Raw genomic sequence first — 23,187 nt, forward strand, 5'->3', positions numbered from 1 at the left:
GCTGGCGTCACCGAGGTTTTGTGAAGGCGGCGATCAATCCAATAACGCCTCATGCCGTTTCCTCCATTAAAAAAGCTGGCGAAAAATTGTCCCTCCTTTCAGTTGTATATCACTGATTTATAAAAAAGGATGTCTGGGATACCACTGCCTCCCAGCAAAACTGAGTGATTTGGAGCTGTGCGGATTACGCCCCCTTGTGGTAGACGAGGGTTATTACCCATTTCGTCAACGCCGGCCTCCACAGAGCATAAAGACCTCAAAGAAGGACTTCAGAATATTCCAGTCTGGTGGGCCAGACTAATGCATTAATTATGCGGCATGTCATTGTTAGCAACCACTGCATGTTCGGAATATTTCGCCTCAGAGGAATGTATAGGAGCGAGCTTTATTTTGTAATACTACGAAAGTTCTCTGTTGATATCTGTAGATACTTGGGAATACTATTTACATGGACATGTCTACAAACAAAAATCAGTTTGGGACAGGACAGAGTAAGTGATGCTAAAGTAGGGGATGGAGAGAGAAAAATCTCAATTCCAATATAGATTACACGTTTTAGAAATATGAGGATGAAGAATTAATTGAATGTATAAACCTGAAGGGTGATATGTTTTTAGACATGGTATGAACTTTGCTCCTCCTTGTCAGTGCCACCAGACCCGATGCCGACAGACAGTCCTACTTGTCATGATCGACCACAACTCATTTTCTCTCAACGGAGTTTAAGAAAAGTAAAAAGATAACATTGACCCAAGCAAGGACAGTAATGAGTTTAATATAAAAACCTCTTCTCTTATCTCTCTATCTCTCTCTTCTCTCACTCACACACTCGCATCCTCTTGCTAAAGATTGATAACTGAAGTTGAGTTTGTTAAATGAAGTCTTGAGGCCAACGATGGATTAGCGGCAAAACAAAGTTTACTTTGAAGCAAGGCAGTTTATGGGGTCATCACATCGTTGCTTGGGGTCAAGGAGAGAAAGGTTAGAGATCACGGTATGCTGTAGAAAGAAATGTTCCAGAGAAATGAACATGTTCAAGGATAACCCATGTTTCAACTGAAATTACTTTCGCATTTATTTCACACTCGTTCCACATGTCGAGGGCCCTGTTCTACACAACACAGTGCAAAGCCTGATAATTGATGACTGATGCATTACTAAAGTCCAAAGCCCCATTATTGATTACTGATTACTTATTGATTACTACTCGATGAGCAAATCGCGCTGCCAGTCACGCCACGAGGTGCGCGCGCAACATTAATCTTTTCTAATTTCCTTTCTCGATGCTAACCTTTAACCTCTCAGACTACCGAACGGGGCAGAACGTGTGGCAGATGACGCGAGATGATGAATGCTGAAGCTGCTCTCGTCTTTAGCTTTGGTAGTCAAAGGGTGGCTTCGCCCAAGGTTTGAAACTGAAGAAAGAAGTATAGAAAACAAAAGCAAGGGATGTTTGAGACAGTGAGAGTACAACACTGTATAAGTGATTTTATCAATGAGTAAATAATTATCGCAAAAACACATAATGATTGTGAGAATTAAAAAGAGGTTAAACTAAGGATTACACCATTAGCTTTAAGTAAAATTAATTATATTTGTTAAGGTATTTAGTAAGCAGGGCTTAGACCTTCCGCCAGCAGTGACAGTGAAATAACAGAAAAGAAGAAAACAGCAAAAAGTTCGTTACAAGTTAAAAATAAATAGAAACGTATACTATATATATACGATTTGTGTTGTTGTAAAAAGCTATGAAATTTCCCCATTCAGGCTTTTTGAAGTTTCTGTCAGTACTTTGTAGAAAGCAATATAAATATAAAAGGAATAAACAATGGCAAAAAGTTAGCCACGCCTTCAAAGGGGTGGAAATGTTCTAAACCTGCTCTAACAATACCATCTCGGGCTGTTTTCTTTTTATGACAAAACACCAGCAGCATTGTGGAGCCATGTTTTGGAGGCCTTTAGATGTCCACTCCACGGGTCCGAGACAAAAAGTCTTTGTGAAGCAATCTGTCGGCACAAGATCAAAGCAAGACATTGAATGGGTCTTCAGCGATCCTATTACATGCAACCATGAATTTTTTTTTTAGCCGGTTAGTTGCCTGCTGCACCCCTTTGGTGACATAATTCTCGAGGAAGAGGTTCTTCCGTTAATCATCGAAAAAAGTGTTTAGATATTACACTTATTATGCGAGGATCAAACGCCTACACCGACATTTTTGTCGGCTTCTTTTGAACCTTTGAAAGTTGGAACTTACCTTGGGTAACAACGGCGATGACTGCAATACAAAGCATCAGCGATGGCTGTTCCAACAGCAGACCTGTCTGCTCTTTGTTCTCTTCTTTACATCAAAGATATCTCACATCACAATGCCACATTTTCACATCCCTCCCTCACTTCGGTCAGCTGCTTGTCAGCCCCACAGCATCTGCTTTGCTCTGGTCTAGTCATCTGCAACAATGGCGCCATGACAGCATCTTTATCGGCTGACAGCATTTCACTTCCGGTCTTCCTCAATTAAGGATGCTGGGTTCTATTGCCCCTGTAGCAACTCAATCCTCGTATTTGTTCACAGCCTGACACCGTCAGGAACTGCATCGATCTTGTGTTTCACTCCCATCCGGTTCACCTACTCAAGATGTATTCAGCCGAAAGCCTCCTCTCCGTGTCTGTAGTCTGTATTTTCCACATTATTTCCATGGTGCACAGGCGTGAGTTGCTTTCAGGCCGAGGAACAGGTGCGGCTCGTAGAGGGACACCTTGAGATCTCTGAATGGAGAAGAGAGGAATAAAAGCTCAGTCAGAATTAGTGTCAGATAATGTGTGGGTAGCAGAGGGAAGAGATTGTTCTCTTCCGTTGCTATGATCAACTAAAAGCTCGTGCGATCTGTGTGATTGATAGTCAGGTTTTTATCAGAGTTGATTAAGAATAAAGACCACCCACACACTGGAAATGATTTGGTCTACACGATGTAGGCACTAATGGTCTTAACATCAGTTGGACGCTGCTGAAAACTCCACTGATTGAACTCTTGGTATCAACTAGTTGGAAGGTGACATGGTAATGTACATATATTACTGGCTATTTAATTATAAGTTAATTTATGAATTTTTATACTTGTGTGCTAATGAGTGAAGTTCGGGGGATTGCGGGTGATGGTCGTATGTCTACCACATAGGGTGAAGGACCAAAACAGAAGGGCCGCTGTCTGTTTGACCGAAATCCAGAAATAGTAAATTAGCATCAGGATATCCATGAAATACCTAATTTGTAGTTTGTTGTAGATTCCTGACTATTGAGAGCAGCTATCGTTTCCAGAATGCTCCTATTTGTAACATACACGTGCTGTGAGAGTGCATCAGTCGGAAATGCTTGCTCTGATTAGTCTTCGTCTGATGTTCGCAAGTTTTCTCAGGCGGGAGGCCACGAGCACGTGGGGCATCTGACGTCACGGGGAAGTGTTTGTATGGGAAGCAACATGGGTTTCTGGGGGTCAGGGGTCACCGAATGCAAGATGCTGAAGAAAGATATTGCAGTTTACTATTATCGCTAGGAAACGACCAATAGACTCCAAGGCCTATTCCCGACCGTTGGTCTGATTATTTATTTGAATCCCTTGAAAACATTGCCTTCCTTGTGACATTGGCCACTGTCATATCAGGGTGACACTATACAGGATGGTACAATGACACAGACTGTGGGTGTCAGCAGGTACCCTACAGTCTTCTGTCTCACCTGTAATCTATAGTTATTGTGTCAGGGACCTCCCTAGGTCTGTAGCCAAAACCCAGAAATGAAGTAACCTTGCAGAGTCCTATTTACCTGTAGCTTGAGATGCCGGCACCCATGCTATATACAGTAACACACATATACAGGTAACACAGATATACAGGTAAAACACATATGTAACACACGTATACAGGTAACACACATACACAGGTAACACACGTATACTGGTAACACATGTAACAGGTTGTTGTATTGACCTGCGCTCACTGTGACTGCATCCTTGACAACATTTGATCACGTGACTGACATCAGGTCCTTAACAACTGAAGGCAGGACGCAGACATCAGAGACCAGCCGATATTTCCCCACCTTTATTAATCGATGGTAAAAATCATTAGACCCTCAAGCCTACCCTCCCTTTTCGACCAACAGATTTTAATGACCCCTTCTTTTTTATCTTTAATCGACAAGAAGTTGAAGTCTTATCCGTCTTTCCAAGAAAAACTGTCTTCCGGTTACAGGTCAGACAGACGACTCTATTCCAACTTCTCTTTGAGGTTCAGTTCCCCCCTTTTCCCCCGACAGCCATAAATACAGGCACATTAGGAACACTCGGAAGTTGCGTTCATTATTTTGTGAGATAAATGCAGGTTAGGTTCTTCTTCAACTTTCCTTCTTTCTCTCTCCACCATTGGTGCCGTGGAAGGCTGATATGTTCTTCATGTGCGCGTGGTATTCGCCGGAAAACTGATTGCCCTTGTTACAGATACCGAGGCAAGCGGTGTCAGCGGTTCGTAACTCGTAGATGAGTTGCAAGCATACGTCACATGCTCAGGTAAAAATAGTCTTTGTAATCCAGAAGGCATGCCGACAGGAGAGAGTGTTACCACACTTTCCACACTTTCCCTGGATTCACCCCAGCGTGGAGCTTCTTTCTTTTTGTTTGTTACACATCCCTTGGTCTTTGTCTCGAGCTCTGGACAGAGAAATGGTGCACAGGGGAGTCACGTGGTTTGGGATGTGTGGAGAGCGAGGCTGTAAAGATACCAACAGACAGTTAGGGAGAGACTGGCCTTGTGAAGTGCGGTCTTTGAAGTCTGGGGTTCACTTGGCGAGATTGCACGTGCGAGAGCACACACCCACACACCCACACACATCGACATACCCACACCCACACACTCACACACGTGCGCACTCCACTGGCCCATAACTCTGGCATCTGGGTGTGATAACTGTTGTAAATAATCAAGCCAGTTCTCGCTAACCGTTGCTCCACGTGAAGGAAATCCCACATTCTCAATATAGTCAAAGCTCTCCACTCCTCCGCTAAAAATAAACTTTTATATGTTTTAAGAAAAGAAGCCTTAAGACCAGAAAGAAAAAAATTCTTAAAGGCCAAAGTAATTAAATCTCGTCTTTACCTTAAGAATGTGAATGAGCCTGACTTCTTTGAAAGGATGACATTAACGATTTTTACTTTGAGAAAAAGGTTGCTGCTCATGGGATGAGTTTCGGGATCAAGTTGGATCACACTAGAAACACTTGTCAATGATTTTTAAGAACCTTTTAATTTCAAGGGCAGCAAATTTTTGCCTTTCTGATTTGTTTCTGTATTGTTTGCTGCTTGCTTAGTTGGGTTGACTATTTAATCCTGCATCGTCTTGTTATTCATTAACTGGTACCGGAGTTTCAGTCGTAGAGAAGACAGGATGGGAGGCAGAAAAGGTGAACTCTCGTTCCCGCTTGAGAAGGTTCTTCAATGGACACCAGGCTCAGATCTTTCTTATTAGTCATTCAGCTTTTCTTTCAGTTGTCACGACTTCGAAAGCATTCAACTTATCCTGGGAGAACCGTCTTTGGCAAGGTGTCATGGCAAGTTTCTCTTTGAAGATCACTGTTCAGTAATGTTCTACAGTACTCCTGCCGGCTGTGAATCCGACCTGCTCCTCTGCTGCATGTGTTGGGCGGCTCTGGCTCACCTACATCATAAACTTGCTTGGGTGACTAATCAGGGTTATCCTTACCTTTTTCGGAAGTGGTACGACCAGAGACTGCATCCGACTTAGTGATCACTGCTTGGTAGCCCAGATCTTCCAGTACATGTTAAGAACATTTCTTATCTCTGTCCCAGCTACTTTGAGAAGCTCCTCTCGGACATTGTCAACCATCGGAACCTTTCTCCCTTTAGGATCTGAGTAGCCCGTTCGACCTCTTTCCATAGGACTTGCAGGTCCTCTAGGTGTACATTGGTTCCCTGGTTGTCCAGGAGGATGCTCTAGTCTGTCATCAGCAGATCATCGTCAAGGTGATTCCAGTGCTCTATTGACAAGTGTAGGACAGCCTTGTCAACAAGCGACCCTCGAGTCTTGGATCATAGACGAATTCTACTGGTCCTCATTGGTGGTGGCCTTAATAGAGATAAATAGAAGGCATTGAAGTTATCACCCAAAATATTTACTCATCCATCTCATGGCATCTGTCTTCCATCCAGGTTTCCTTGGTATCATTCATGTCTCTCCGAGTCTCGCGGTTGAGCTTCCTGCAGGCAGCCGTTACCATTGAGTTGCTCAGCTTGCTTGTTACACGTCACCTTTGACTTCAGTAGTCAACTCGATAAGACGATGTTGTTGTCACCGTAAATATCCGCGCCTCGATATGCCCTCGTCTTCGCATGATTGATGCTTCGTTTGAAGCGTCTCGGCAGTGGAAGGCATCGATCAGGTTACAGATCGACCCATCGGGGGAGTGCGAGGTCATGAACCGTATCCTCTTGTGAGGCTGCATGTTGGCAAGGATCAACCTGTGAGTCTGTGCGAACACCAGCAGCCGGAGGTCTCATTCGTTTGTCTCACCATCCCAAAGCTGCTTATTGCCAATGTCCATCTTGGCCGACTTCAGCATTAACATCGTGGCGCGGATGCCCTTTCTCGGTGCCTTCTACAAGTGTTTATAGAACAATTCCACTTCCTCGACCCCTGTGGACAGAGGTGGGAGTGTACACCAATGATATTGTAGGATTTTTTTAGCGACACCAATAAAGATTAGCCTGCTTGAGAAATGGACCAACTGAGGTCCTCCCTCTCCACCTGTTTGCGGACGAGGAATCCTACAGCATGCTTGGACTCCTACATGTAGCAGACTAGTAAAGATTGTTAGATGTATTATTGTAGTATGGAGAAAAATATAAGCACAAAGGTTGTTTCAATAACACGTGTGAGAATTCACTTAGCTGATATATGGATTCGCAACATCTCAAAACCAACGACCTTTTCCCCCCGACACTCGTGTTTTGGCACGAAAACAATTTTTATCCTAATTTTTGTGTAAGCTGATTACGTTCACTGCTGTTGTTGGATCTTTATTTATATGAATATATATCGAGGTAAGGCGAATATACCGTGTGTACACTGACGTCATAAACGGATCAGCACACGTGACCGCCATCTCACTTACAAGTTTCTCTCGCGCAGGTCACTGAGGTTAGAGGATTCTGAGATATGTGCATAAACCTTCTGTGATGTACACATTCATTCCTCAGTCGTCGGGCACCTTGGTGGGGTAGGGGATGAAAGGAAGAACAAAAATGGGGAGGTTACTGCTGCAGTGAAGGGGGCGCTCGTCAGTGTAAACAGCGTAATTGCGCATTCCTTGCAGGATGAGAACATCATCATCAACACTGATGTCAATTATTGAAGACGAGAATTGAATAGTTAATGGGGAGTTGCTCATTAACTGCCTTGATTAAGTAGTAAGTGTACTTCCGGTCCCGAGCGAAAGAGTAAATAAGCATCCATGAAAGTGCACAGTAACTGGCAAGAGGATGATGAAGGAATGAAAGAGGAATGTAAAGTTTAGAAGTAGTTTTAAAAGCTTTGGCAACTTTTTACTCCAGCAGCTTGATAATGAATTGCACTGTAAGGTGGCTGAGACTTATTAACGACTTTCCTACGCCAGACAGACAGAGTGAAGAATGATAAGGGGAAATAAATAATAGCAAAAGACAAAACAAACAAACAAAGACATTGCATGAGCGCAACTTTGTTTCTGCTCGAAGACATTCGAGGGAAACTATTGATGCCGACGTGAGTAGACTTCAGTGTTGCTATGATACAGTCAGTAAGATGGCGGCAACACAGGTGTCGCCACTGCCAAGATAAGACGAGGAGAAAATAGAAGAAGATTTGAAGATTTTCTTGCTTTAATTATTAATGAAGCAAGGCTGGTACCAGCAATGGTGGATTTGTCTGTAGGGAATAATTAAAAAATGATTTGTACATATACACACATGTTTAGCGGAACTGCGGAGGTTAAGAGAAAAGAATTCTCGTCTACTGGAGGCGAGAAATGATTGCAGAACTATTTATACCTTCCTGAAGACATCTCAGAGGAAAGTGAGTGTGTCATTAGTTGTGACAGCCAAGCCACGAGGTGTCACTGTTAGAAAACAGATCAAGGCAAGTATTTCTCTATAAGAACAGGACAAAAATTCGGCTAATTTCATGGCTGTTTGCCTCTAGACACTAATGTTCAGACATTTCAAAACTGCACTTCCGCCTGATGCAGAAAGTTAAGCATGTGTGAGGAGTACAAACACAAGGTTTGAAAGCTGCTTCAGTTGCAAGCCCCATGATGACTGAAAACTGGAAATATTTGTCTCAGGTTATGAACTTCATGTACAGGAAACAACAAAATATTATCCAGAAACACCAAACGGATATAGAAGAACAGAGATGGACAACTGAATGCAATAATAACTTGCATGAACAACAAAGGATGTTCCTGTGATTGTGCCTTTTGTCTTGTGAATCGTTGATCAGACATAAATTATTACACGGTTATTAGTAAAGCATGAGATTCCAGTGGACAACAGCGAACCTCCCAGACATAGACACGTGTCCCATACACTGCACCACGGCCTCCGACACTGCTGGATGATGCCAGCCATTTATTTCTTATGGTAGTTGCCGCCATAATAATGAAATTTGTTTAATGTCACTTTCTCTGGTCAGTGGTTTCTAAAAGCCATCGGATAAGAGTCTACAAGGTAAAGATTATTAACAATTCAAACTAAAGAAAATCGCATGAAAGTGTCAAGTGAATACATGTATGTACTACTTACTACTCTTCTACAAAAAAGGCTTTTGTGGGGTGAGGGGACAGAATTTTCAAAGACAGAAAACACTGTGTGGAGAAGGCATCAAAAGATGGTTTGATTTAGATAAACAAGGTTTTGCTTTGGGCGGCACTTAGCATTGGAACTCCATTAGTTCGCCGCGTGACATAAACTTTTTTTACACCCGCTGCAGCAGTGGGTGTTCATAAAAAAACTGCATTTTAGTATCTTTTTGATTACCTGGAACACTGTCGTACTCTTCGGATTACATCACCTCAAGAATTGGCAAAAAACAAAAACAAAAAAACAAAACAAACACTGGGTTTGTTTTAGCCAAACAAAGTTTTTAATTTCTTATAATCACAGTTTCTTGAATTCGCTCATAAAATTCAAAAGAATGTTTTAAATAAAATATTCATATTTGCATAAAGTACACTTCAGTAAATAGACTTTTATAACCCAGCTTATGAAGACCTAAGTAGTGTGTTAGGTCAGACTTTCATGATGAAGTGAATAATCCCGTGGGAACATTATTGTCCTACAAATCACACTGTGCTTGCAACATGAAACAAACACCAATCAAACAGTTTAAAAAGAAATTAAACAATAGAAGACAGAAAGAAGGCAGAAACGTTACAAATGGAAGAAAGAAAAAGAAGAGGAAACGAAAGAAAGCTAGACCGATAAAAAGATGAAAACAAATATACTAACAAACATACATCATTGGGACTGGGAATAGTAAGAAGAGAAGAGTATTATTGTATACTGAGGTTGCCACACTAAGTCGCCCAGAACTAAATGATGGAAGGACTGGATGAAGAAAGGGACGAGTGTACCACAGCACTAGGAAGAGGAAATAACTGATGCACTTGACGACGAGCGTATGTTGCTGTGTACTCGGGGCTAAGATGCAAGTGGAGGTGCCAGCAGCTGAAAGGCTGACTATTATTTCCATCACAAGAGTCGTTGGACTTTTCATCTGAGGTCTCTGCAACTATCGCAAGTGAAAGACTCCATGATTGCCTGCTGCTCGCTGTGTCAAAAAGCTGCTGCACGAGGCGATGTGCTCTGCTCTCACCCTTCTGTTTACCCACAGGATAAACTTAATGATAAAAGCGGCCTCTCTCTGATGAGAGTTGGATGAAAACGGATAAACTTCGAACGACCTGAAAAATACTTTATTGCCTTCATATTCGCCATAAAATACATTTTGTAAAGTCTTTCTACTTTTACAGTTTTTATACTTTTCAATATTTTATCTTTCAGTTTTTCTTCGTTCATATTTTATGTTTAGCCTTCAGCCCAGCGTTTGTTCATCCTAACCTCCGTCTGATTTTTTTGCTTTTTTTTCAACTTTCCTCCCTTCGTTCTGTCACATCCTCCACCTCTCCATTTTCTTCCGCTCTTACCTATTTCTCCCTTTGTTCCAAACCTATCTGTCCCCGCAGTGCACTCACTCATTCACTCTCTCACTCAACAAACCGTTCGTTCATATGTCATTGCGACCAGCAAGCACTGAATGTTGTCAGCAGCTTGCATTATCGTGGAGGATGCTCAGGGAAAGGGAGTGCTCCTCCCTGGCCTGTCGACTGCAAAGAATTTATACAAGAGTTCAGTAAGTGCTTTCCTTAGATGACGAGGCAGGTCATCCACAAATAAAAAGCAACTTTTTTTGTTTCTTTCTACTCTAACGGGACTAAGTATTATTTTTCTCTTTGTCAATCGTGATTCGTATCTCATCTTGTGACTAGCACCAGTCCATGGTGTCCGACAGGTGGACTAACGGTTGTAAAACACCCGGATGTGGAGAGCTGCTAACAGGTGAGATTAAAACACTTCATGTGAGATTTTCATGGCGGCAAGGTTCAAACATCCTCGTGGGAAACAGATAAAACATTAGGGCGGCGCATGAAGAATCTGAAAGAGATTGATTTATGTTTTTTTTTCTTTTTCGTATCTTTGGGGAGATAATTTACTTGCACTCTTTTGTGACTGATCGTTAAAACTAAATCAAAGGGGCGCAAAACCCACAAAACAACTCGGAAATTGGGAAGTGCACTACAGGCAAGCTCATCCTCATTACCAGGACAGAAATAGCCATCCCCTGGGTTACACCCTCATCCTCTGCGATTAAAGGAGGAGCAGCATCAGTGGCTGGCATCTCCTGTGCTTTAGATAACAGAGCTAAACAAGTAAACAAACATTATGTGAAACTAGTTTAGAAAAAAATGTTGTTAGTGCAGAATGCCTTTGTACAGCCATGTATTTCATACCAGAGAGGGATCATCCTTAGTTGAACATCGACGAGTGGGACCTGCGGACAGGGAGGATGACAGAAAAGCAATTTCATGCTTCTCACCCCATGTTTTCCCTGAATATTTTCTTTAGGTAGATGCTCCGTTGTAAAAGACTTTTTTCTACTGTCACTACACTGTCGTCATCTCCATCTCCTTTAATCTCTGTTTTACCTTCCTCTTCAGGTGTTGTGGAATTAAAATCCATAAGCCAAGTGATGGAAAAAGGGAGAGAGAAAGAGCAAGGAGAGAATAGAGAGTCAGAAAAGAAGGAAAAAATTTATGGCAGGAACCAAAGAAATGAAGAAAAATAATGGATAGTAAGAAATGGATGGAATAAAAAGAGTGGGAAGTAGCAAAAATAATTAGAACGTAAAATAAAAATTGAAAAGAAAGAAAGAATACAATAAAAAAGAAAGTAATAGATAAAAAAACAGTATTAGTAAGGACAAGATAAGATGCCTCCGTCTCTTCAAAGATGTTGAGTCTGTCTCTCAAGTGTTTTTTCTTTTAAAAATATTTTTTATGCATTTTTGCTCAGAATGAATTGTGTTTTCTTATATTGTTCCTGATTTTTTAAAGAGATGTGGTCTTCTTGAATCCCGACATGTTTACGAGATGGTAATACGCAGTGTAACACAAATCCCTGGGTGGTCTGGAGGTGAGACTCACCTGCCCACCTGTCTGACATCCGCCTTTTACCGTCGAGACGATGCCATCATCCGGGCTCCACCCGACAGTCGTAGTCTGGACAAACCTTTAAAACCTTTAAACTTCATCTCTAGTGCAAAACTTGTTCATTGTAGCTATTAATGACACATCAAGCAGATGATCAGATTTTTTTTACTGAGCAGATTTATTTCAGCAATTTAAAAATGCCTGATGCTGATTGTGTCTGCTCGTCTCTTTTTTCAGTGTTTTTTATTTTTCCATATCCTTGTCTGCCGTTGTCTTAAAGGGAAAAGCTAGTCAAATAGAAATTAAGGGTTAAATAGTAGATGCTGATTCAGATATTTGACAGTTAAGAAAAATGATGTGAAACTTAAAGGAAAAAGCAAATGGAATTGTAAATTGGACTTAAAGGATGTGGACTATCGTTCAAAAACTTACAAAATGTCGGCAGCAAACCAATCGTTTCCTCAGATTCGTATGAAGCACAGGTCTGGGGGTGGTTAATGTTGTTGGTGAGAAGCCTGACTGCCATTGTTCTGAGTGATGATGGTCGAAACATCTGCACAGACCACAGTGACAAACATTTACAAGAAGTAGAGAAGTGTTGCAAAAAGTTTACAATACAGCTACTGCATGTTGCTGAATAAGTTGTCAGGTAAACGATTTCTGTGCATTGAAAAAGACAAAAATGGATGAATGGTTAGATGACTAACGATTTCTATATGGGATGATTTCAATACTCTTATCCACTGCGTGTAAAACAGTGAGACAGGTCTTGACTAACTTCTCACAAATTAAAACGGTCCAAGAACATCTTCGTATGTCTTGTTCAAAAGGGGTTTCTTTTTGTTATACAATTTGAAAGACGAAACCCAATGATGTTTGTTTGTTTGATAAAAAGAATCTTTTATTGCGAAAAAATGCACAAATATTTCATTATTTTACTATGACAGATGCGACCAAGGAGACTTTTCGTGTATACAAGTTGGTTAGTTGTTTGTTTTTTTTTTAATTTGTACGTGTTCTGTCCTTTAACTTCGCCGAGATAATTTCCTTTCGGGTGTACGTACGTGTATAGAGCCAGATAAAACTGTTTGCCACCCACTCGTCTGTCAATTCGTCCACCCCTGACCCTCAAACGCTTACCTTTCTTTCCAGAAAAAGCTAAAACGGAAGTCGTGGGCTGACAGAGAAAAGCCAAACTAGATCATTTCAACTTTTTGTAGAATATGAGACATTTTCTCTGTTATTCTTTCTTACTTTTCTTAATTTGATTGTCACATTATACTTTTTTTTCGCTTTCTACTTTTTTCTTTATCCAGTAGTTTTACATTTGCATGATTACTTCCCCTTCTTTGTGTCACACGTCCTCCCACCCTCTCTTCCCGCGATCGTTTCATTATTAATGTGTCTTTTTCTGATGTTCTCACTTTTCACTTGTGTGACTCATTACCGGTAATTCCTTTCTTTCCCGTGTTTCTCGTTTCCTGTCTCAGTTTTATTCTTTGTGTGGTTATTTTTGTCTTCTTGTCGGAGGTCGCCTCCAACACTTATCTTTTCCTCCACTTTCCCATCGTTCCTTGCGCCTGTTATTTGTGTCTGTCGTTGTCTCAATCGTTTTCTCTTTGTTTATGTTCACTTGATGATTTTGCCATCTTCCTTCTGTGTTTTCTGACATTCTTTTTGTTGTTTTCCCTACCGATCTCTCTCTCTACCCCACCAGTCCAAGTAGATCGCCGGTCCTCACCTTCTTTATGGTATCCCAACTTATGACCTTATTGACCTAATTGATTTTAGTCGTTTATTTTCACTCTCACGTGTAGTCAAAAAGTTTTGTTACATTCATATTACCGGCAGGAAAGCTCCTGTCATGTTCATACTAATGGTCTTCATTGTTATTCTCTGGAATATCAAGTATTTCCCGTCACCATCTCGGATACTTTCCTAATACCATCTCGCGGACGAAGACTTGCTAGAATACTGCATCCGGCGGGTGTGTCATGTCAATCGTAATGAAAAGCATTTCTGCCTCAAGGGACCGTTTATATGACTACCCAGAGTGAAATGCGAACTTTCCTGAGATGAAAGCGTCGGTGGTGACAGAGCAGGAAGCATCCCTCTTGTTAGAATGTTCTTCTCTCAAGACCTTCACATGTCAGTGTGGTAATTGTATGCTGTCTCCACTCTCGTCTTCTTCTTTTTCTGTCAAAAGTGGTCGCGAGCAAGATCTCTTATTCCTCTTCAACTAAAAACCATCCTTTGGAGTGTCTGTGTTTGTGCATTGAAAGCCATCGCATCATAAATTTTTGTAAACTACCAACATGGAAGTGCAGAATAAATGGCAAGTACCAATTTAAAGTGTTAAGTTTGAGATGAAAAATAAAAAGAAAAAGATGCATGGAAAGAACAAGTATCTGCACATCTATCAAACTATGGTCAAGTGTGGACAGAGATTGAGATAGACCCTAGGGAGAAATTTTCTTAGACTGACAAACTTGCACTTCCAGAATGTTGATTTATGGAATTCTTATGATGCTGCTGTGAGAGAAGTTAATTAAGCTTTGCCCGAAGTGAGACCAGACGTATGGATGAGAAGGCTTTGAAGCTGAGGACAAGGATTGGCAGAGATTGATCGGCACTTCAAAGACAGCGGCGGGCCTGTGGGGTCACAAGGTGCTGGCCAATGCATATAGACGATATTCTTGTTTGAAATACTGCCATGTGATCATCCCCAAATAAATGAGGACGGACTCTAATTTTTAAATGTGCAATAAAAGATAAACTAATTATCTGTATTTGTGTCAACGTGACAACACGATCTTGACATCTGTGCATAGTAATGTCTGTAGACAAGTATCTTGTATATGGTAGGTAGGACAGTATCTCCTCAGATTGAGAACTTGGAGGGATATCAGGAACCTTGTTCTCTATTTGTATATCTGTAGATGTATGCGAGAGAGAGAGTATCTATTCATATAGAAAGCTTCCCACACCCAAGTAAAAGATAAAAATGTAGTTTAAGATATTTTGAATTCGATCTTAAGGAGTTCAAGCTGTATAATGATACACTGTGTAGACAGTAACTTAGTGTAGTAGTAGTCTTTGTCGGCTCACGCCTATCTGAGCCGGTTCTCGACAACTTCGCTCCAGTTCGTACCTACCACGTGGACTGGACGTGCTGTCGATCCACGCACTTCCTGCCATTGCCTTCGATCCTCTTTTCTGAACCCAAGTAACATGCTAAACATGCTCCACAACTACTGTGTAAATATGTCCATATTAAGTACACTAATGACAAAGTACTGTTCAGGCTACACTGATGTACTGGTCACGTGGTTAGCGGCACACAACCTTTCGCCACGTTTACCTTCCATGACGAGCCTTGTCGAGCCAGTCGTCACTCACGTCGTTCATTTTAACGTTGACGATAGAAGGGAAATCGATTGTTGGTGGGAACCGCTGTCTGTGTGGACTTTGTACGTTCTTCTTATGTCTGCCTGCACTTCCTCCGGGTACTCTAATTTCCTCTTATACATTTTTTGGTCTTTTTTTTTTTTAGTAGTTTTGCTATATTTTTAGAAACTTAACACTTGTCTATATGCATGAGCCTATTGAAACATTCTTTTCGCTAGAGTGGACAAAGGCGATTTTGTTTATGGCTTGACCTTCTTGTTGTTTATATATAATATATATATGTATAAAAGTTTTGTTCTTGAAGGATGGTGAAGCGAAAGTTACTATAATCATTGCTGATAAGTGTATCTTGGTCGTTATCGCATACATCATTCTTACTAGTCCTGCCCGGGTACTTCCCGATGGTCAGGGGCACAGCATTGTTGTTGTCACCGATACAGCGAGGGTTGGCTTCCTCGGTTCAAATCTCGACTCGGACACGCTGTTTTTTCTTTATACTTGCATGTGTTTAGAAGGCTGACCTTCTTGTCGTAATATCGCCTTAATTACTGGCTCGGCGTAAAACTCCATTTCCTCCACCCCGGGTACTTTCCCAGGGCGCATGGAAGGCTGCGTGCATGCGAGTGTGTCTGTATGTGGTTTATCGGTCAGACAGCAGGTGTTTTCTGAGAAAGAAAGAAAGTGTTGAGCCTTTTTAAGCTGAGTTTACTGCTGACAACCACATTTTGTGTTGCATTTTTTATCGCTACGCTAATTTGAAGTTAATGTGGCTGAAACAAGTTAATTAGGTAAGCATGCTGTGCCTCCTGTGACTAGCAGCTTTTCTTATTTATGGGTTTGCATGAGGCGCGTTAAACACGTCGAGCAACAGTTTGGCTGCTTGATGTAAGTACTAATCCTTTCTCCATCATTGACAGATATATTTTGGCATAGTACTTTGTGTAAGTAGCATACGCACGCACAGAGGAAAGGAACGGTGGAGGGGAAGAGAGATAGGAAGCTATAAATATCGAAACTGTTTGTGCATGCGCAATGTTTGAGTTGGTGCTCATGTTGAATTGTTTTCAGCACTTCCGCCGGAAATGTCCACCATATGGGAGGCCTACCCCTGGCGCTTCGGCAGCGGCTTCTGCATCATGAAGTCGTTCGTGTCGGAGATGACAGCCTACGCCTCTGTTCTGACCATCACGGCCTTCACGGTGGACAGGTACGTGGCCATCTGCCACCCGCTGAGGTCGCAGACCATCTCGAGCCTCGCACGTGCCAGCAAGATCATCGTCCTGGCCTGGGCCCTGGCCTGTTGCTGTGCCCTCCCCTACCCGGTGTACACCCGAATGTTCTACGAGCTTCAGGATCCGTGCACCGGACAGGTATGGTACATTTAGTTGTTGCTGTCCACTGGAACCAACCGACCTTTTACTGTTATCTTCTTCTATCAAGACAAATAATCTATCCTTATTAAAATGTTGTGTATTGAATGATGTTTACAATGATTGGGTTGTCAAGAAACGTCTTCTAGAGAATTTGGTCTAATGCTATCATACCAAGATTAAACTTGCTTTCATGGACTTGGCATAAAGAGTCAGGATGAAGGGGAATACAACACACACAAAAAAATAAAAAAAAAAAAATAAAATTAATGACTGACGATATACAAGTTTATCTTCCCGACCCATCCCTATTTTTCACATAAAGACAACCAAATTTACTTTTCGTGGGACGAGACTAATCAAAGAGATCATACAACACTGCAATCGAAACCGTTTTATCAGGAACCAGAAAGTTTTTTGTGGAGGAACCCACAGGAGCAGCAGTAAGCTTTTAAGATGGCCATGTCGATCAAGGAGAATTAAATAGACTTCTCTCCCGGAGAGTTATCAAAGACCTCTCCAAATTATCCTTACTCTCTTTCGCTTTCCCAGTTACAAACTCGTCTTGTCCTGATCAAGTTTTGGCCCGATGATAGCGATAGCCTCCGCCATTCTGGTGTAAACAGCAGAATGTGAAGACAGAAGATTGATGAAGCGAGATTACACCTTTCCCTCGCTCATCTTTACGACTGATGCTCCGACGCACTTTTGAGTGACAGCAGAGAACGAGTCGGCCTGCGCATGCGCTTTGCACTCGGGTGCCTGCTGGAAGGCACTACCTTGACATGCTCACATGCAGACAAAAATAACAACAAAACAACAATTCCAGACAAAAACCAACAAAAATTATGACTCCCCAATTGCGGTTCAGAAAACTCGAATTTGCCGGTTCCTGAATATTGGAGAGTTTTTAGTCTAATGTGTTCAATCCAAGAATTGTGACGATTCCAAAGAATGCAATTTAAACATTTCAAAAATTAAATAAAATTACAAACACTTTGAAAAAGTGACAGTACAGTTAGGTCAAAGTAAATTTTTAATTTTTAATTAAATCAGTTTATTGTTCCAGCCACACATAAAATGGAGGTTCATTAAACCCACAATAATTTCAATTATTTAAAACCAATTTATTTTTAATTTTTTACAATAAACATTTTTTATAAATAAATTGTGTTTCCGAATGAGGTTTCAATTTCTAGTCAGATGCTTCAGTCATTACCTTCTACATAAATGAAGAAAACTGATTTTTTTTTTAAAAACATTTTCTTAAGAATGCATCAGACAGACAATTAGTTGTTTTTGCTATAGTAAATTATGAAGCAGACAAAGAGCTATGCCTGCTATAGCACACTAGGACACATGGAGTTTCTGCTGCAGGACCTTGACGACGCTTTGCTGTGCAACATCCCGTCACCATGGCGACACGACGCCCAGTACCTCTTTCAGTTCTCGACCTTCGCCTTTTTCTTCGTGCCTATGGTGCTCATCTCCATCATGTACATCCTCATCGGCCTGGCCCTGTCGGCCACCCAGCGCAACACCGACGGCAAGAAGAACAAGGCGGCGGTGGTGGCGGCCACCAAGGCCAGGAAGGCGGTCTTGAAGATGCTCGGTGAGTTCCTCCTTAACTCTTTTCATTATTAGCTTTTCAATGTGTTGTAAGAAGATTTTGATTACTCTTGTAATCGATTTTCAGTTGTGCCCTCTGGGAATTACATGTAAACATGAGTATAATAAGGATAATAGAAAGATGGACTGGTTACCACTGCCTTTCCCACAAAGCTCGGTCATGCAATTTATTTCTACCTTGCTTTATTTCAACCGAAACCTAAACCTACCTTCAGCTTTATCCCCAAACTCTAGCCATGTATTGAAAAAGTAATATTTCGATGACTTGAGGACAGAAGAAAACATGTTTCTCATTGTTGTACAGTGGCTTGACAACATTTAAACCTCAGTTGACCTGTAAACTGTGTAGTAATTCACAGGTCACCCAACATTGGGGAAATGCAAGAAAGTAGCGACTGGCCGCTGACTGAAAAATTGTCCCCTTGGGTCCTTAACTTCCTGGCGAAAGAAAAGGTTTGGAATTCCCCTTCCAAATACCCTGCTCCGATTTTGATCGCTGACAATTCATTCCCCACAAGGGATTTGAACTCATTACCTTCTAATACTTTTCATAAGACAGATATAATGATAGTTAAAAAAAAATGCGCATCATCATCCTGCATGATGTATTTTCATTTTTACTTTTGAATGTTTCATTTAAAAACTATCATAAACACTATCGAATTTTGTTTATGATGTTAAACCTGATTAAAGATTACCCTGGGTGACCGCTTTCCATTTCGATTGCTTATATCGCAGACGAACTTTGAGGTCGTTAGGGAATCTGACATTTCCCCCACTGAGGAATATTCCTTCCCTGCCATGTTGGGATGGGGGTCCCAGTTATCAGTAAAGACTTTTTTTGGCTCCAGTGTCAGTTGGAGCTGAAGAAAAACCTCCACCCTTCTGTGAAATTCCATTTTACGCCGCATCGAGCAAATGCGGTTTTAATGAAAAAATAACAAACTTTGTTATCACTGGGTAAACTCTCCAAATTACTTCATCGATTACCTGTAGGTCTTTGTAAGTAGAGAAATACCACAGCCACGGGATTATTCATTGGTTACTTTATTGTTTGAGGTAATGGGAGATACTGTCAGAGATGGAAGAGAAAACAATCAAAGTGTTTGTTTAGGACAATCAAAGATGTCTGTTCTTTCAATGTTAACACAAGTAAAACAAATGTTCTGTTTGGTCACAATGGCTGTCTGAGGACAGTTTCTATTTGCTGCCTGTCTTAATTGTTTAAACAGAAATTATTTTTTTTCTTCGGTGACCTAGTTGAATTTTCTTTTGTTGTCTACATGGTGTATTTATAAGCTGAGCACAATGATCCCCAGTGGCACTGAGACACGACACACAAAAAAAAGGAAAAGAAAAGAGACTAATACAATTTCCAGTACCAGGCCATATTCCGATCTTGTACTCTTGACCCAAACATACAAACACATATGGCGGTCTGTTTGGACATTCCATATCCCACATCTCACATCCCCAAAGCCAACATCTTCACTTGCTGGTGGATATCTCCACAAGCTGACAGTATTTCCGCAAACCTGGGCGAGAGAAGGTTAAGATGTATCTGCCAAGAAAGTAATTACATTTTGAGATCCCGCCAGGTTTTTTTTCAAGCGGCCTATTTGTTGACTTACACTCGTCACCGAAACAGAATGTGCGCAAGAAAATGAATACTCCCCTCCTCTTCCGAAAATAAATCAGATTTCCGCATCGATATTCACTCGTGGAAGCCTCGCACGTCACTGGACCTCCAGAAGCCAGGCTCGCCCTCGGAGCCAAGAATCAAGGATGGAGACTGTTGCCAGGCCAGTGTGGGGGCCCGCCTCGCCTCTTATTGTTTCTGTAAACCTACGTGCAAGTACCGTACACAAATCATCAATTCATGGAAAAGGGAAGTAAAGAGTAATTTATATGGCGACAGATTTTCCCCATATTTATTCACATGAGGCTTTACGGGTCTCTTTAGAAAATTCCAGAATTTCTGGCGGTCAATTGACAGTCTGCTCGCTGCCAAAACGTTTCAGAAAATCTTAGAAGGTTTACTTTTTTTTTATTGTCGGTCCTTCTGGAGATGTTATTAAGTTCTGCGCAAGGACCACCCTTCATCATTGCGTTGAGGCGTTGATATTAAGAAGACAGAAGAGCTCAGAGATAACATGTAATCTGCTTCTCCGTTTTCAAACTCATTTATTGGCATACAGTAGAGTTCAGAAATCGCAAGGCAAGAACAAGGAAGACCAGCCTCAACCTATTGGTCCTGCCAGCAAGTTCACAAAGTCCTCAGCCCGACGGAAGTTGACATAACTCCCCCGGCAGAACATGTCTGTCATCGCGGAGAAGACAGAGAAACTGAGAAAGTCTGGGAGAGGAAAAACCAGTTCATTACTGTGAAATGAATATTTAATATCTGACGCCAGAGGCAAATACTGCTTTCCCACCTGCCCTTTCCACCAAATTTGGTGTTTTTCTACAAGGCGGACTGGGACCCAAACAAATCTGAAGATTATTCCCCAAGATAGCTTTTAGGGTCTTTACGCAGACAGTTTCCTGTGACAATCGAGTCCCTAAAGCAATTGTGCAGCTTCCCATAATATGTTTTCCGTTATTAACGTCAATACCAGGTTTGTTGTTCAGGGCTCTCTCATCTCCATTGAGCTCAGGGTATATTGAAGCTCTACTACACAACCAATAAATCCCCAGGCACATTTATTTCTGACGAAACCTGGGCTTCAGGCTATCGAGGGATATTTGTGTAGACATCTTTCACTTTTGCTTTTGCTAATCTTCCTAATACTTCCCTCCAGACGTTTGGCTGACGTTGGGAAGACGTAGAGTGAAAGAGTGAATAGGTTGACAGCTGTGTGCAGGAGAGAACGAATAGTAAATAGTTTGACAGCTGTGTGCAGGAGAAGATACAAAGAGTAAATAGGTTGACAGCTGTATGCAGGCGAATACAAAGAGTAAATAGGTTGACAGCTGTATGCAGGAGAGGACTAATAGTGAATAGGTTGACAGCTGTGTGCAGGAGAAGTTAAACAGTTAATAGGTTGACAGCTGTATGCAGGAAGATATAAATAGTAAATAGGTTGACAGCTGTGTGCAGGAGAGGACAAATAGTAAATAGGCTGACAGCTGCGTGCAGAAGAGGACAAAGAGTTCATAGGTTGTGTGCAGGGAAAGGGGCAGAGTAGACATTTAGGTTGACAAATGTGTTTGCGAGACAGAAAATGCAAAAGGAAAACAAAGCAAAAGGAGCAGCAAAAAGAAAATCACGTGATCTTGTTCTCCCTTCACCATTCTCACAACCTCGTCATCATCGTTATCATCATCATTGTTATTTCCTGTTGATGTTGCGAGTGGTTGCCATTAAAAGTAATATAGTAGTAATAGATAAACAGCTAACAGCGCAGCGTCTAATGAAGGAAGGAGGAAAGCAGTAGAGGTTCAGTTGTTTGTCACTCGCCTCTTTCTGACGGTGACCACGGTGAGTGGTGAGCTGAGTAATTACTGTCTGTGGTTCATCACTGTTCGCCTACCTGCACAATAAATATCAAACTTTCAAAGAGATACAACTGCCTGTAATCCTTTTTTCTTCATTCTTGGGGAATGAATTCTTTCGTGCTTTTGGTCTTTTGCTTCTTATCTTGTGTCATCTTATTTTATATTCCGAATCGTTATTTTTTCCCTTTCTGTTTTTTTTCTCTTGTCTTGTCATGTGATTGAAAGCTTGATTTTTTTGTTTGGGTGTTTACTGTAAGAAGGGAAAATTGAATTGTGTTAACATTTACAAAACGTCAGACCATCCATTCTGAATCATGGCCTCAAAGTCAAGCGAATGGATTAAAATCACAATTTCTAAATTGTTTTTTTTGCGAATAAGTTCTTTGTTTAAAATTCACACTCGTCCAGGTGTAACGAACAGGAAATGGCACTGCCAGTGTCTTTATAAAATATAAAATAAAAGCGTGCAAGTAATTTTACCCTCCCTCTCTCACACACACACACAGGCACGCATCGTCTCTTACCTTTTCTCTCTCTCTCACACACACACACACACGCACACAGACAAAAACACACAGTCCCTTACATCTCATTGTCAAAGGGAACTGAAAGGAAATTTAACTTGTTCTCCTTCATATCTCTGCTCACCTTAGAAGTCGCTTGGTAACAATAGGCTTAGTTTTACTGAGCTGAAAGTCGCTAGACTGAATTACAGGAGTAAAATGAATGCAATAAAGTAAATTGCTTTCCTTAATATTCATATCCCATGTTGCATCCTGGTATTGATCGCAGTCACCAATATCGAGAGGGAACAGCGCGGGGAACAAGCAGACACACGCACCGCAGAGACTGGGAATGGCAGGCAGACAGGCAGACAAACAGACAGGCAGACAGGCAGACAAACACACAGGCAGAGTACGGGAGGGCAGGGCAGGAAGGCAGAGTAAGGGAGAGCAGGGCAGGCAGACAGACAAACAGACAGGCAGAGTAGGGGAGGGCAGGGCAGGCAGACAGACAGGCAGGCAAAGTAAGGGAGGGCATGACAGGCAAAGTAAGGGAGGACAGGGCAGGGAGGGCAAGCAGAGTAAGGCAGTCGATTTCGTGGAAAGATTGTCTGGCAAAGTTGTGTACAGAAATCGGACTCATAGACATACTATAGACAAACACTGATAGCTACAGGGGTATTGTAAATAAAATGTTAGACACAGGGATGCAATACCAAAAATAGGAAGAATATTCAAACGTTTGGAAGATTTTACCATTCCAAGATACAGTCTGCTGCTTTGAGTACAAGTTCCAGCTATAAAGAGTTTGCAAGCTTGCAGGACGGGTAAGTAGTCCTCCAGTGGGTAGTTGACAAGCGAGATCAACTAGTTCAAAGAGATAACCGTTTAAAGAACTGGCAATTCTCTTATCCTTAAAGAACGCTTGGGCAAATAAGACTTTCGATTATCCGCGGATAAACTGCT

The 23,187-nt window shown here is 41.5% G+C and overlaps 1 protein-coding gene across 2 annotated transcripts in view; it reads left to right on the top strand.

The window, feature by feature from the left end:
* LOC112566864 (pyrokinin-1 receptor-like) overlaps positions 1 to 23,187 on the top strand; it is an 83,816-nt gene that overhangs the window by 25,769 nt on the left and 34,860 nt on the right. For both annotated transcript variants that reach the window (XM_025243270.1, XM_025243271.1), the window contains 2 exons: positions 16,290 to 16,591; positions 17,969 to 18,203. In XM_025243270.1, the coding sequence (XP_025099055.1) occupies positions 16,290 to 16,591; positions 17,969 to 18,203 (537 nt within the window). The remainder of the gene's footprint in view (positions 1 to 16,289; positions 16,592 to 17,968; positions 18,204 to 23,187) is intronic.

The sequence above is a fragment of the Pomacea canaliculata genome, linkage group LG6 (genome assembly GCF_003073045.1).
Source record: "Pomacea canaliculata isolate SZHN2017 linkage group LG6, ASM307304v1, whole genome shotgun sequence".
Classification (NCBI taxonomy): Eukaryota; Metazoa; Mollusca; class Gastropoda; order Architaenioglossa; family Ampullariidae; genus Pomacea; species Pomacea canaliculata.